The sequence below is a fragment of the Haemaphysalis longicornis genome, unplaced genomic scaffold (assembly GCF_048455015.1).
Source record: "Haemaphysalis longicornis isolate Haplotype H1 unplaced genomic scaffold, Haemaphysalis longicornis Haplotype H1 scaffold_2, whole genome shotgun sequence".
In the NCBI taxonomy this organism is placed as follows: domain Eukaryota; kingdom Metazoa; phylum Arthropoda; class Arachnida; order Ixodida; family Ixodidae; genus Haemaphysalis; species Haemaphysalis longicornis.
This window is the reverse complement of record NW_027526295.1, coordinates 114,757,561-114,772,937: the sequence shown is the minus strand read 5'-3', so window position 1 is coordinate 114,772,937 and position 15,377 is coordinate 114,757,561. Positions and strand designations below refer to the sequence as shown.

The 15,377-nt window shown below is 50.5% G+C and overlaps 1 protein-coding gene across 1 annotated transcript in view; it reads left to right on the top strand.

Moving 5' to 3' along the window:
- The window catches only part of LOC144168234 (monocarboxylate transporter 13-like), a 61,679-nt gene extending 46,633 nt beyond the window's left edge, over positions 1-15,046 (top strand). The window contains exons 7-10 of the mRNA XM_077697262.1: positions 418-598; positions 5,262-5,466; positions 6,263-6,388; positions 14,219-15,046. Of these exons, the coding sequence (XP_077553388.1) occupies positions 418-598; positions 5,262-5,466; positions 6,263-6,388; positions 14,219-14,379 (673 nt within the window). The 3' untranslated portion in view covers positions 14,380-15,046. The remainder of the gene's footprint in view (positions 1-417; positions 599-5,261; positions 5,467-6,262; positions 6,389-14,218) is intronic.
- Positions 15,047-15,377: the final 331 nt, after the last annotated feature.

Sequence of the window (15,377 nt, the reverse complement as noted above, 5' to 3'; positions counted from 1 at the left end):
CGCAATCCACTTCTTACCACCAGTTTCGTAGGCGCGCATATAAGCTTCCGGGGCATAGCAACACGCGATCGCCCACACGGTGTATCGAACGCCCCGTATCGGTGCTCGCGTACCGTACGCGATTTGAGTCACTGGAACCAGCACTCCGTACTGGGACATTCTGAGTTGCAGTGACTATATACGTGATCAGAGACTTATATGTTGTATAGAAAGCTCTGTACTTGATGAGTCTGTGGGGCCACCTCGTCAGCGCGAATGGAAGTGCACGCTTGCTCGTGCCTCACCACTGACGTACGCACCGCGAAAGGTGCGTGAGGTACGCTCGCAAATGCCGAAGAATCTTAAACCTCGCGCGTTCCCAAGCCTTCCCAAGTCGCTCCTGTATTCATAATTTTCTACAAAATGGGCGCTTCGCAGGACACTCTTCTCGTACCAGATGGCTGCCGTTCTGGGCGAGATGCTCAACTTCCGTCTGTTCTCCGAGCCCGCGTTCCAGGCGTTCGCGCTGTCGCGCGTCCTTTGCGGCATGGGCTACAGCGTGCCTTACCTCTTCCTCCCGTCCAAGGCAGTAGCCGAAGTGGGCGTCAGCGAAACCGACGTGCGTACGCTATACGTTTGAAGTGTGACCGAACACAATGTCGAAGCTGCAAAATTAACCGCGTATCCGCTTCTTTCCCTCTAAATGTTGTCGAAAGACGACAGCTCTCCCGCCTACTCTGGTTCATAGCATCCTCCCCCGTTAACCCCTGAGTGTTGCCTTCCCCTCATGCTCCTCCCGAGAGGAATGCAATGCGTTTTTCTCAATTCGATCCAAATCAATTTTCCACTTTTGCCCTGCTAGCGTGTCACCTGTTGAGACAAGGCGCAGCTTGCCTTTCTTCGAAGCCATTTTTTTTCGCGCATTTCTTTTGATTTGGAATCTTATAAACGAGTCAAACGTGTATACTTACTTAAAACCCTTTCAGGGTCACGGACGTACATATACGTCCTCTACAACACCTTCAAAATGGTCAATGACGTATATGCACGTCATCGCTTGTATGTTTAAAAAGCCTGCCTCTTTCGCCAACTTCTCTTGCTTGCCAAGTGCTGCCACACCGACGAAATACGTCAAATTATTTTCTTGCGTCGATGGCTCTTCTTTTTATTTTTTTGATTTACTTCATCGTCGCGCCGGCTGTCACTTGAGCATCCGGTAACGAGGGGGCGCGCTGGGTATCGACCACCAAGCGCATCTCGCTTTTTGCGCCAGCCGCAGACCAAGGGCGCCTGCGAAACTGATGAGGCTCTTTTCTCCTTTTTTGTATTTTATACGCCTCGAGCGCGGCCTGTAGGGGCGCCACTGAAATCCCCCTAGCGGCCCGTTTCGAAAGCAGGCGCGGGAGTCCCCGGCCCGCTGCCCCCTGTCGCCGTTTCTTTTGGGGCTCGTTCAAGGCAGCGATTTACCGTTTGTCCGCGTTCTAAATACCGAATAACGTGGAGCAGGCACTCTGTTTGCAAGCGTGGTGTGTTCACGGGAGTATAAACGTTTATGACGCGATCTTAGATGTATATGAGCGCCGGGCGTGTGTCACAGGCCGGCGTCCCGAAGCCAGCATTTGCATGCAGCTGATTGCAATTCCGCTGCCCTGAAATTTAGTGGCAGTGTCTCCGTAAGCAGTGTTTCCTCCGATGGTCATGTAGCGGCCATACACACTATGTTGTAAATTGACTTTGTGCACTTAGAAAATCCAGCGGAGCACTCATACGTGACAGCACGCAAGTTACGCCTGCCAATATCACAAATCAGATATTCATCAGTACCATGAACAAGCCAATGCGGCATAAATTTCACAAATATTGTACCAAAGAAGTACGATGGATAATGCAAAATTACACTCCGGAGTCAGTACACGACGACAAATTTAATGCTGTGTCGTCTTGTCCAGAGGTGAGCGCTCGCAAAGATTCATCTGTTACATTTATCCTCCGCAGAAGCGCGAAGATGGGCTTATAGAGTAATCCGCGTCCGTGACCAAACTCTTCTTCGAAACATCGTCGTATGACACAGGGAGACTGCAGAATCTAGCATAAACCGAGACTCTTATCAGATACGACACTCTTCCAACGAGCCCGTGTGTACGAGATTTCGGCGCACGTTAAAGATCCCCAGGTGGTCAAAATTAATCCGGAGCCCTCCATTACGGCGCGCCTCATCGCCTGCGCTGCGTCGGCGCGTTAAACCCTGCAATCAATCACTCAAGGCTTCCAACGACACCTCGTATCGCTTGTGAACTGCATACCCTGTATTCTTCAAAAAATGCGTCCGCCGAGTGATCAGCCGTTCGTTGAAGGCGAAAAACAAACGAAAAGTGAACACGCAGCTTGTGTGTGTGATTACTAAAACGTTCATTCGTTGATTTCGTTCCGCATTTGTAAACAACGATAGTTGAGCGTCCTCCTCCTCACCCCCCCCCCCCCATGTCTAGCGAAATAGTGCATTTCGCATCTAGTTGGTCTGATGAATACTACCTTGCTCAAACAGACGTCTTTAGCATTTGAGAGGCTCGGTTTTTTTTTTTCATTCCCGTACGACTATTCTATTTATTCCTGACTTGCAGACCATTCATTTTCCCGTGGTTTCATTAACTTATACCTTGGTGCTTGCTATAAAGCTTGATTGGGCACATATTTGACAACGCACGGCCTTCGAGTGTACTTAACATTTTCGCGTGGCTTATACTCCCATAAAAGGCACAAGTTTTTGTCAGCTATTGGGTTATCACATCCCCGTAACATATTTTTCTGTATACATATTCGAAGCAAAGCCGCATTTGTTGTCTGCGCTGCAAAACGAATCAACCTCTTACAGTGCCAATATCAGGTCTAAACGAGGCGACAATAAATAGAATTCACTTGTGCTGACGTGTTCGAAGGTGACAGCGGTGATATGCTGCTGCCGTCGCCGACGCCCGCAAGAGCGGCCAAGAAGCGCGCAGAACCGCCTCCCCGGGCAGCTCTTGTTGGCGTTAGAGCGTTCTACCAAGACGCAGCTGTTTTTTTTAAGTGCCCTAACGTGCAGTTTGCTTACAGACGTCACCATAACAAGTTGTTTAGTGCGCGGAAAGGCAAAGAGAAGCGAAAAAGAACCAAAACACTGCATGACCACCTATCAGCCACGCAGCGCTAATCCCGCAAACGCCGCGGAGAAGCGGCGGCAGGCGGCGCAGCGATCGCGAATCTCGAGGCGTATAGGAGCGGTGCGCCGTCTCTCGCTCGCGCATCCGGCCACGCCCGCGCGCGCGCGCGCGCAGCGCCTGGTTTTGGTGGCGTCCTTTGGGCGCTTCCCGCTTTTTGCGCCCGCGAAACTGGGGCGGTATTCTCGTAACTGTCCCTTTTGAAAATGTCCCCTTTGCGTCCCTTTCATCGTGACGTACTTCCCGTTAAGCAGTGGGCCTTTGATTCAAATACCGTAACTGTTCATGAAACCGTAACTGTTTATGAGAACTAAATCCGTATCATAGTATCTTCTATGTGTTTATTTGAACGTATTTTGAAAAACTAAACGCGATGAAATTTTTTTCTTACGATGTTGAAAGTTTTCGCCGCAAGGGGAGGAACTTCCAAAGATGACAGCTGCAGTCCGCTGTTTCTTGTGACAGTGAAGTGTAAGCAATGCTGCGGTTACTCAGTTTTTCGCTGTTGGACTCCGTTTTGAGATCGGTGACAACGGCCGTGGATTACCGTCCTGTTACGTATTTCGGCATTGACGCACTTATGGCATGCCGACGCGGGCTTTTCCAAGGACCTGGGAGGGTGCTTTACGTCGTTGACACTTTGTGGTGCTCCACGAGTGAAAAAATGTGTAAAAGGGGTGATTTTCGTTTCTTAACGACGTACCTGTTGCGCGAGAAGTCTACGAATGTTAAGCTGGAATGTGTATGCGTAAAGTGCAAATAAAATGTTGCAAATGTCATGCGGAGTTATTGTGTAATTTTGGTTGTCTGCTCGACAGGCATCAAGCTCGCAGACGATCGTTTATTCCAGTGCACCTGCAGACCATTAGCTAACTCTCAGACGATCCTTTATTTCACCGTGCGGTGGCGGCGTATGATGCACACGCTCACGGAGGGCTGCGACAGCGATATCGTTTCTTCGTTACCGGCCCCTGACTGAAAGCCACCGGTAGCGAAGAAACGAAGGGCAGCGAAGAAACGAAGGGCGCATAACACTTGCTTCTCGACGCTGGGCCCTTGCGTCCGCCGACCAAGTTCGTCCTGGAGCTCGTCGCACACCCTCCGCACGGTCCTTTTTAAGGGGCGGAAATGCTGGCGGAATGCTTCTCGGGGCATATGGAAGACGTCTACATTGCTTCTCGACAGCTTGTTCCACAGGCAAGCCAACAACAAGGCGATAATCGGAGCATTCATGACTACTTCCAAAAACCGCCTGTTTGAAATTCAAATCGCCTGTTCCAAGAAGCCGCGGTCAAACTTATATAGGTCCGCCACGCTTGCGTTACGTCACATCCGGTTGTTTGCTTTTAGCCAATCAGGGCTCGCTCTAAAGGGATACTTTTGAAAGGGACACAAAAGGGACAAAACACGAGAATAGCACCCCTGATGTCTGATTTCGATGCACTCAAAAGGTTCCGGTTTGTTACTCTTTCGTTTTTATTTAGAATTTTTTTGTGTTATGCATGAATAACCCACACGTATGTATCAACACAAACGATTTTTTTGGTCACTTTATGGTCACCCTAAAAAAATTACGATAATTTTTTTTCGAAATAGATTCATCCCAAGAAGTTAAATCAGCAATAGCAAAAATTGACCCTCGGGGGTTGCATTTGGCGACAAAATTCGACCCTCAAAGGGTTAAAAGAACGGTGGTACTATCGGCTTTGCTCTGATATTTTGCTTCAAACTTCAACGGGTATTCCTTCGCACCACATAAAGTGCACGTGTATGACATATGCAAGTGGTTGTAGTAGTTTAAAACGGTCTATCAAAATATACTTCAAGCATTTTTCTTGAACGTTTTGGAGGTGGTTAAAGGAGGTGAAATCCAGAGGAAGAAATATTTCATTCAGATATCCCGAGAAGAACTATCGTCTTTAATATTGCGACAAGCAAAGAGTAAGGCGGTGCTGCTGTGCCCATCTCGACTCGTCTCGAGTCGAGACGAGTCGACTTGATTCGACTCGTCTCGACTTGATTCGACTTGATTCGACTTGACTCGACTTGATTGAGCTGCCTATTAAGTGGTGACTGTTGGCACAGGCCAGCTTCCTGCTGTCGGTGATCGGCTTCAGCAACGTGGTGGGCCGCGTAGCCATCGGCGAGGCCGCGGATCTTGTGGGGCGGGGGCGCATCTGGATCTACACCGGCTGCGTCATGATCTGCGGGCTGTCCACCGTGCTCAGCGTGCTCGCCAGGACGTACTCCCTGCTGCAGCTGTACGCCGCTGCATACGGAGCGGCCGGAGGTGACAGAAGTGCCGCATGCGTGGACTTTATGAAACAAAGTACATCCTACGGCAGAGATAAAAACATTTCCGTTGGAGCCGTGGACCCAAATGAGGTTCCTACTTAGACTTGCGGCTTTAGTTTCTGCACTGACTGCTGATGCACGCGGAAGAGCAAGAAAACATCAATATGGCACAGCGTTCTGGCATGGAAAATAGGCACTCCCTTTCTTGGTTACCTGTTCTGTACATATTATAAGCATGTAACACACGCCTGAATAGACGAAACGAAAATTTAAAGGAAGTTGTTTGGCCATTTCTTATTTGTAAAATGGCCTATTTCTCGGCGTTTGTCTGTTTCGCCTTAGGGTCGCTGGCGGCCGCTTACGAGAGGGGAAGTTGAAGATACAGTTGTGCTATGTACTACAGAATTCTAGGCGAAGGTCATGAAGAGAGGTATGGTGTCTTACTATGCAGATGCGCTTACAGAAGATTATGAAGAAGAGGGCACTAACAGCGTCGCTGTACAACAATTGCAGCAAATCCACCTATCTACAAATTCTACGCCATTACGTTGTGTCATGGTTTCAGATGGCCACCATCCCGTATCCTTTCTTATTAATAGTATGTTTTCCATCCAAGACCACTCTTACGTTGTTAAGACTGTGTCTTAGGCTACATATAAGGCGTCCTCCACAAGCTATTCTTGCCTCTACTTCGCGAGTGAGTGCCGTCAGCGCTGACACTTCAAAATTAGTAGGAGTTATAATCTGTTTTCTGTCGTACAGCAGCACACACATGACGCTCTGGTTTGCAGGTGGATTCATCACACTCAGCTCGGTGGTCGTGGTCGACCTTGTGGGCCTCGACCGGCTTACCAACGCGTTCGGTCTCAGTCTGCTCTGCCAGGGCATTGCTACGCTGGTGGGACCGCCACTCATCGGTAAGGTCGCAGACAGCGCAATTGCCCCTCGATGGTTCACGGAGCAACACTCAGTGCCTACTTCCGGGCTGTAAGCTGATATTGCGACGTGTGCAGCCACCCTACCTAATACTAACTCTCGGCTAATAGGTGTTTCAACAATGGGGTGGCTGCAGTACTGGAATGCTTGCGTTAAGATGTAAAACAAAGTAGAACATATCTCTGTGGACGTTTTCAAGCAACCCGAAGCACGTGTTCGCCTAATGAGATCACAGGTAATCACTGGGAAGCACTGTTCTGGGTTTCGACATACGCGAACTCCTCTTATTTCGGCCTTCTCTAGCTGTTTTATCTGTAAAAATAACTTTTTTTGCGGCTGCGAAATGACTTGACGTCATAGCAATATAAGTATCAAGATTTGAGCTCTTAATGATAGGGGTATGTCTTTCTAGTCACGCTCAACATATCCCTGTGGTCTTCGAGTTTTCACCACGGGTGAAGGTTGGGCAGTCACCTTTAGCCGGTTGAGCTCCGATCATGTCGTCAAACACATGGTGAAAGGACTCTGCATTATGTCTAATATGAGGATTTGCTTGATAACTTGAAACGCAAGTGTATCTTCACGGCTTACTGGATTCAAATTTAGAACGACCCCTTTCGGGCACGACAGCGGCAAGATTCCGGTTAAACAGAATGGGTTTGTAGAGCGCATGCCACGGAGGCGTTGAAAGAGAGAAACGACCAGACCACGTAGCTAGGCCGGTTTATTCCGAACGCCGTGGGGTCTCTATCTACTGATGCCAGGGGCGCACGAGCCCTCCGGCGGGTGAGCGCGCTCGTGGGCCTGCGTCACGCTGCGGCCGCTGGCACTGTGGCTTGCCACTACAGGGCTCCCCCCCAAGAGAGGAGCTGGTTCGACGCTCTGATGAACCCAACGTACATGATGGTCACGGTGGTGTGCAGCCACAGTGGGAAGACTCGTAGGGTTGATGTCGGCGGCAGTGACGTATGCCGGCTTCAGGCGCTCTAGGGCTATGTTGTCGTGAGAGCCATTGATGTCGATGACATATGTTGACGAGTGTCGTTCTACCACTGGGAAAGGGCCAACGTAGTGTGGTTGCAAAGGGCGGCGCACGGGTCCGTACCGCACAAACACTTGTGTTGCCTGTTCAAGGTCCGGAAGCACATAAGGTCCTCTGGGTTTTCGTTCCCGTGTAGGCTGCGGTCGAAGGTCCGCGAGGATCAATCTCAGAGATTTCACGTAGTCCGCGGCGGAAGATGCTTGGGACGGTACCTCGAACAGGTCGGCTGGTAGTCGAAGCTGGGTTCCAAAAACGAGTTCAGCCGAATAACACGTCAGGTCAGTTTTGAAGGTGGTGCGTATGCCCAGAAGTGTGAGGGGCAAGCGCTGGACCCACTGTATTGGGCAGTCGCGTGCAGTGAGCACGGCCTTAAGTTGGCGGTGAAAGCGCTCGACGAGTCCATTTGTTTGTGGCCGGTACGCTGCCGTGCGCAAACGAGTCGTGCCGAGGAGGTGAAGGAGCGCAGCGAACAAAGCCGACTCGAACTGCCGTCCGCGGTCGGTGACGATGGATGATGGGCATCCGAAGCGCGCTACCCACGTCGACACGAATGCTGACGCTACTGTGGGCGCGGAGATGTCGGGTAGCGGTGTGGCTTCAGGCCAGCGTGTGAATCGGTCCACACAAGTCAGTAGGTAGCGGTAGCCTTGGCAAGGGAGCAAGGGACCGACGAGGTCGATGTGCACAACGGCGAAGCGCTCATCAGGTTGTAGGAACGTCTTTGCCGGCGGAACTGGGTACCGGTGAACCTTTGCGCGTTGGCATGGTGCACACGCGCGAACCCAGTCGCGAACATCAGCGTTCATTCGAGGCCAGACAAAGCGAGCCGCGATGAGTTTCTGCGTGGCATGAATCCCAGGATGGGCCATGTTGTGCAGGGCGTCGAAGAGCTCGCGACGGCAGGTTCTGGGTACGAATGGTCGTGGCTTTCCGGTCGACAAGTCGCAAACGAGCTGCTGTCCGTCGAGTGTCACGTCTTCGAGCTGGAGCGCAGTTGGGGATGTGCAAAGACGCAGCAGCTCCTTGTCGTCTGCTTGGTCAGCAGCCAGCCGGCGGAGGTCGGGTGCAATTAAAAGCGGCGAAGTGGAGGCAATGGCGTCCACGCGGCTTAGAACATCCGCAGCTGTGTTGTCAACGCCACTGACATGCTTGATATCCGTCGTGTACTCGGACAGGTAGGCAAGCTGCCGCCCTTCTCGTGGCGTGTAATGGGTGTCGGGCCGGCTGATGGCGTACGTCAAGGGTTTGTGGTCAGTGAAGATGGTGAACTGACGACCCTCAAGAAGATGTCGGAAGTGACGCACAGCCAGATACATTGCCAAAAGTTCATGCCCGAAGACACTGTACTGGGTCTGCGGTGGGGTTAGACGTTTTGAGAAGAAGGCCAAGGGCTGCCACGCGCCATTTACGTGCTGTTGGAGGACAGCTCCCACAGCAGAACTCGAGGCGCCCGTCATCAGCGCGAGTGGACGGCCTGGATTTGGGTGAGCGAGGAGAGCGGCGTTTGCCAGCGCACGTTTGATGGCATGAAAGGCTGACTCAGCACTTGCGGTCCAGTCCAATTCAGTGGTGGAGCGCTTCCCGGAAAGCGGTCGAGAGGCTCAAGCAGAGTGGCGCAGTTCCTGATAAAGCGACGGTAGAAGTTTACCAGACCCAAGAACTGGCGAAGCTTGGTGACCGACGTTGGAGTTGGGAAGTCAAGAATGGCCTGGACCTTGTTGGAGAGGGGATGAATGCCTGTCGCATCCAGTCGATGTCCCAGAAAGTCGAGGGCGGGAACACCGAACTCGCTCTTCGCTGCGTTGATGACAACGCCATGGGCAGCTAAATGTTCGAGGGGAATGCGGAGATGGTGAAGATGCTCCTCTAGGGACGTACTTGCTACCAGCAGATCGTCCACGTAAGCATAGACGAAGGGCAGTCCGCGCGTCACTGTATCGATGAAACGCTGAAACGTTTGGGCAGCGTTCCTGAGGCCGAACGGCATTCGGAGGAACTCGAAAAGGCCGAAAGGTGTTGTGATGGCCGTCTTGTGTGGACCGATTCACACGCTGGCCTGAAGCCACACCGCTACCCGACATCTCCGCGCCCACAGTAGCGTCAGCATGGGTGCAATGAACCTGTAGAGCACATGCCACGGAGGCTGCGCTCTACAGGCTCATTGCACCCATAACTCACATATGATAATGTATGTACATGTTTACTTAACCTAGCTATACTTATCAGGAGGAGCACAGTAGCTAGGCCATTCTCAGATACATAAATTGCGTTTCCCTACCCGGCTACTAATGAATAGACGGCTCCCTACTTGCTTACGTATCGTAAAGGTAGCGCCGGACGCGTTCCCGGACGACGTTTTTTTATGTAGTGGGCCTATCCTAGGAAGGGAAAAGGGTGAAAGTAGGAGGTACAAGTGTGCAAGAGCATAAGGCGCAACTTGCGAAGGGGTGCCGAGCTCACTGTCGATAATGTGTCCGAGAATGAAAACGGCAGCGCAACAACCCAGGCGCAAAACCGGCTGTCCAAGTTGTTCAACTGCTCACCTTAAAGGGGCCACAACGACAAATAAAATTTCGGTTATTAGAAATATGTCGTGTTTTGTAGTGCCCCCAGGGCTTGTCCGGAACAAAACGATGCTTTATTCACCGAGGAATTATTCAATTTAGGTTAAAACTCCCTTCCTCCAAACAGGGTGTTTTCGTGACGTCTGCAATGGCATCATATGTGCCGTGGACCCTTGCGTACCGTTAGTGAACATAGATGGTGCCCCCATTCCGCGTAGGCGTTTTCTGCCTACGCGGAATGTTCTTGATTATATTTGTACCTGGCTTGTTTTTGTTAACATAGAAAATTCCCCGCATTTCCCCGAGGGGAAGAATGTGAAAGTGCGAATGAACGAGTTGAATTTGCGCGGTTCGGTAATGTTCGCGAAAGAGAGATCACACACACACACACACAACTACAAAGAAAGAAAGATGCATTTATTCACAGACACCTATTTGTGTTGTAGTTGTACTTGATTGCTAGAGCGGATCTCAGCTTTGAAATTTCGTGTCAGTACTCCTTTAAGCAGGTGCATTAGCCCTTTTTACGCCCTATTCTTGGCCAATTCCCCCACGTGGGTATGTGCCATGTCAGCGGCCAGGCAGCGCGCGCCAATCTCCCCCCGTTGCCAAGGAAGACGAGGAGATTCCTGGCTAATCCCCCACGTGGGTATGTGCCATGTCAGCGGCCAGGCTGCGCGCGCACATCTCCACGTGCGCGGACATCGCCGGTGGACGCAGGTTCAGGGTCGCTTAAGAAGTGCATTGCACTTAAAAGTAATCGTTTCGTGAAACATGGTGTTCGCTCAACAAATATGGTGACGTAAGACACCATCGCTTACGCCAATCGGCAAGTGTCGTCTGAGACAACCCCAAAGCGCCGCAGTGCTGTGCAGCTAAAACAGCTTAGTGCGCCAAGTACTACCACCAGTACACATCTGTAGTTCCATGTTTACGTGTACTTTCGTCGCTGGCACTGTGTACCCCACCATTCGTACTGCTATAAAATGAATGTGCACTAAGTGTAAGCGCAAATAGCTCGTTTGGCAAGCTTGTAAGCGCTGCTTACGTTTGCTTTTGCCGTCCTCAGCCAATCGCAGAGCTGCAAATATGACATCATAGGTTCTGTTGCGGGAAATGAGCCAGTGGGCCGCATGGCAATTCCCTTTTTTCCTAATTTTGTAGCTTATTTGAGCGAGTAGGGTCTGTGTGATTCTAACGAGGCAATCTTTCGAGTGAACCAAACTTGTGTTTTGTCTGCATGGCCTCTTTATATTTCTCTCGCTGTGTAGCACCTTCACCTACGGGTGTAACCTTAGGAATGCTAGTAACAAGTACACCAGACTGCAGCACCAAATAGTCAGCGTGCGTGCATGATGCATGCACGCACGCTGGTGTTTTTGGCTGCATTGTGTATCGGAGAAAAGTGGAGGCAAGGTATAGGTACGCGTCTATGCTATCTACGCGTCTCTGCTTGAAATACGCGCCCCTACGTTTTGATAAACGTAGGCAGGTACTTTTAAGCGGCAAGGTGAACCACCTGCACTGGCTTATAGTCATTTTGGCTTGTTTACTCACGACAGCTTTTTTTTAATCAATCAATTTAATCCTTTATTCCAGAGGAGGCTTCATGGCCATGTTCGATTTAAATCTACTCTTTTCTAATGACTGCTGGAAGGCCTAGTGCTGCTGAGGATCGTGGTTTCTATTTCCAATCGAGGCAGTTATTTTTTGAAGGCATCAGCGCATGTAAAACGAAAACGCCCATCTGTACGGGATTTCCACCAATTGCGGAGACCCCACTTTTGTAATGAGGTATTAGGAACACGGGCAGGGCTTTCTAACCATTGCTCCAAGTTAAAATGTCGATAATTCGAGTCCATTTAGCCCGCATAGCCGCCGAGGCATCAACAGCGTGCTTCACAGTTGAACAGTAATCATTAACTACGTTTTCGAGGAAACAACATATTGCAGGAGACATTGTTGAATAACAATGAGGACCATCAGGAAGCTTTATATTTTTCGACATTTGTTGAATCTAAAATCACGGCAGGAGTGATACCTCCACATTGGAAAGCAAATGACGCTTGGACGTGCTGGAGGGTGTGGGATCGTTGTTTTCACCGATTCCGGGAACCCATAATTGAAACACAAAGGAGTTGTACACGGGGACTACCTCACCTTTCAAATGTACACAGCTGAAATGCTCTGCAGAGGTATTCGCCGCTCCCCCACTCGTATTGCCATTCACTGCAAAGAGGTTCGCGGTTTATGAGCTGCTCCCAGCTCACGTGTATCCACCAACGTCAACATTCCGTACCTCAGATATCACGAATGCTTTTACCCGAATCTCCAACTCAGCTAACGTTCCTGATAAAATATCTTGAAAATAGGCACCACACTCTCAATCTCATCAGATTACTTCTCGTCACTACGGACAGCCATACTCAAACTCGGCGACGGGCCATCCTCTACCCTATAGATTCACAACCGTTTCACACCCCCGATTCCACCCTATATTCCACACTCTTAAACATAACTCTTATTCCCCTCACTACTGCACGAACTTTGCAGCTGCCTGTACGCTGGGGACAAAACACTGGATAACTGCCGGCAGGCGATGCTCACATTGACTCCACCCTTCCATTCGCAACGGACATCATCCCCAACTTCGCTCATTCTGCAGACACATCATGCGACCCTGAAAAGTCCCAGATGCCCCTCCCACCTCCACGTCGGTACCTACCCCTTAGCCTACCTCTTACAAATGCACGTCAACGGCACGCGACAAACACCTCAATTTTCACCTTACTGTGGCCATAGAACAAAATAAAGGCAACGCCTCTGCGATAGAAACACTCTGTCTGTACGTGACATAATTAGGAGTAGTCATCCTGCGGATCACAACCTGCGGCAACGGAACCTCCGGAAAAGACAGATTACAACTCATTACAGCTCTCTTCACCTCGCGCCTCCCGTACTTCCACTTTACCTGTCGCTCACAAAAGCAGCACTAGGCGAACTGGCATCCTCAGAGCGCAGGCTGTACCGAACAGCACTTGCCCTTCCTACAACGCATCCGCAATGAGCCGTCTCTTAAGTGGTACATGAAGCACGATCCCCGAGCTCGTCGAATCCCACCGCCTTAGCCAACTCTCAAATGCACCCCAAAACCCTGCAGAAAGTCAACATGCCGTTGACTAACCCAAACTAACTGCCTTTGCCCGAACCCATTTTTACCCTTACCCCTCACCACCACGAATACCTCGAAATATCTTCCCCTTCCGGACAGATGCATTATACCCACCCTGTAGCCCGACGTAGGGCCTGCGCTTTGGCGCACTTACGCCTATTCCCCATCTACCACCTACATTAACGTAGACGCCGCAAATGACACCAACCAGGTTTCGCTGCGGCTATTTTTGCAGGATAGAGTGATCTAAGCAACGGTAGCCACCACCAACGCAGCCATTCCAGCCTCCGTCGCCCGCCCCCCCTCCCGAGGACGGAGAAGCGGTGACAGCGCTGGCCTTAAAACACCAACCCTCCCCTCCCGCCCGTGCCCATCATATATTCTCAGATTCTAGAACGGCCATACAATATTTTGCGAGGGGACACAGCTTTTATCCACTCGGCAAATTGTCCCATCCTGCAGGGAAATCTGCATGTTTTTTTATTCATCACCTAATCAAGGCATGTGTATCCCCTGTTAAATTCCAGACACTACTGAACACATTATTTGGACAAGCCCTCGATTCCAAACTGAAAGACAGGTTTTCCTAGACACCCTTCCCGCTAACTTACGACCCAATTCCTTAAATGATCTCCTGCGTCCCTCCTACCTACCTAATTTAGGGAGGGCAGTGTGGGACACTCTCCTGAATTTCATATCCCAACCCACTATTCTTCCCTTGCTATTTCCCACCCATACCCGTCGTGAACCTTAACTTATCGCTACCCCTAAGGGGGTCTGATGCACTAGCAAGATACCTCCGGGTTTTTTTTTATAAATTTGAATAAACGTTGAAAAAAGTCGCACGTTTCGGGTGATAATTTTGTGCGTATACTTCAGTAGCTTACTATACTTGACAGAACTCTCAAGTTACGGAGAATTTCTTGCTGTTTCACTGATTCATTCGTTCATTTTTGTTACTCAGGCTGCGTTCGTTATTGATTGGTTGATTGAATGATTGACAGATTGATTGATTTGATGCTGGCGTACGCAGGCTGGGTGCGGGACGCCACCCACTCGTTCAGCCCCGGCTTTGTCTTGGCCGGCGTGTTTCAGTACGCGGCCGCTGTGGTGCTCATCGCCGTGCCCTACCTGCAGCTGAAGGAGGCGCGCCGCCGCAGCGTCGCCACGGAGCGGGACTCGGCTAACGCGTAGCGTATCCACACCCCGGCGGCCATCCTCGCAGCTGCCACTTCGAAAAGTGTGGCCAACGTGCTGCCGCCGAGTGACTCTGAAGACACGGACAGACGCTTACCCGACGTGACGGAGAGTCGGTTAGCGCGGGCTTGACGAAGCGCTCTGGTCGTCATGACGTCTTGACGGCCCGCTCTGTTTGCTATTGTGCCACATGAACCCAAGCTTCACATGTGCTCGGGACCGGCGTTTGGTATAACGATTTGAAGGGCGTCTATGGGAACCGTGGAGGCCGAACGCTGCCAAGCTTATTTTTTTTTTGCACACGCGAGATTTATTGCCGTCCATGATACATACCACGCATTTCCCCTTTTTTCAGTATACATGAAATATTTCCCAAACGCGGGGCGTAAACGTTTGGAGCCGATACGATGAAGTGGCCTTTTATTGGGGTTGGGAATTATCGTTGCTCCTAGGTTTCTCTTATTAAAACACCTCTGTCAATGGGGCATTCGTTAGCCGCATGTTCGGCCAACGGGTGGCGTGCTAGCGACGTACTTTGGTTAGTTGGTGACTGCAACGCTGCTCTACCTGGATAATGGAAAAATTATACGCGGCATGCTCCTTTAGGGCAGCGGCTGTGAGTGATGCTTAGTTTTACTTGTTCCAAAACCTTCATTGGTGTCGCTCGATTACATTAAATATTCCGAATTTTTTTACCTTTCAATGCATTTTGCACTGTGTATATTTATGCTAGGTTCCTTCAAATACTAAGAAAACTGTTTACAAAGGCACCGCGACCAAGTGAAATAAAACATTTTTTTCCAACCGAGTCTGTGGTTTACCCCTTCGTATAGGCTCCGAAGAGAGAGCTTCCTCGCACAACGCAGCGCTACTCCCGCAGTAAAAGTGAACGCGCCAGTTTGGGAAGCCGACCGCGTATCACTGTTTACCCACTTTCGTGACATCTATGCTGGAAAACACGCTGTTTGAGTCTCCACTTGTGGAACGAATACACT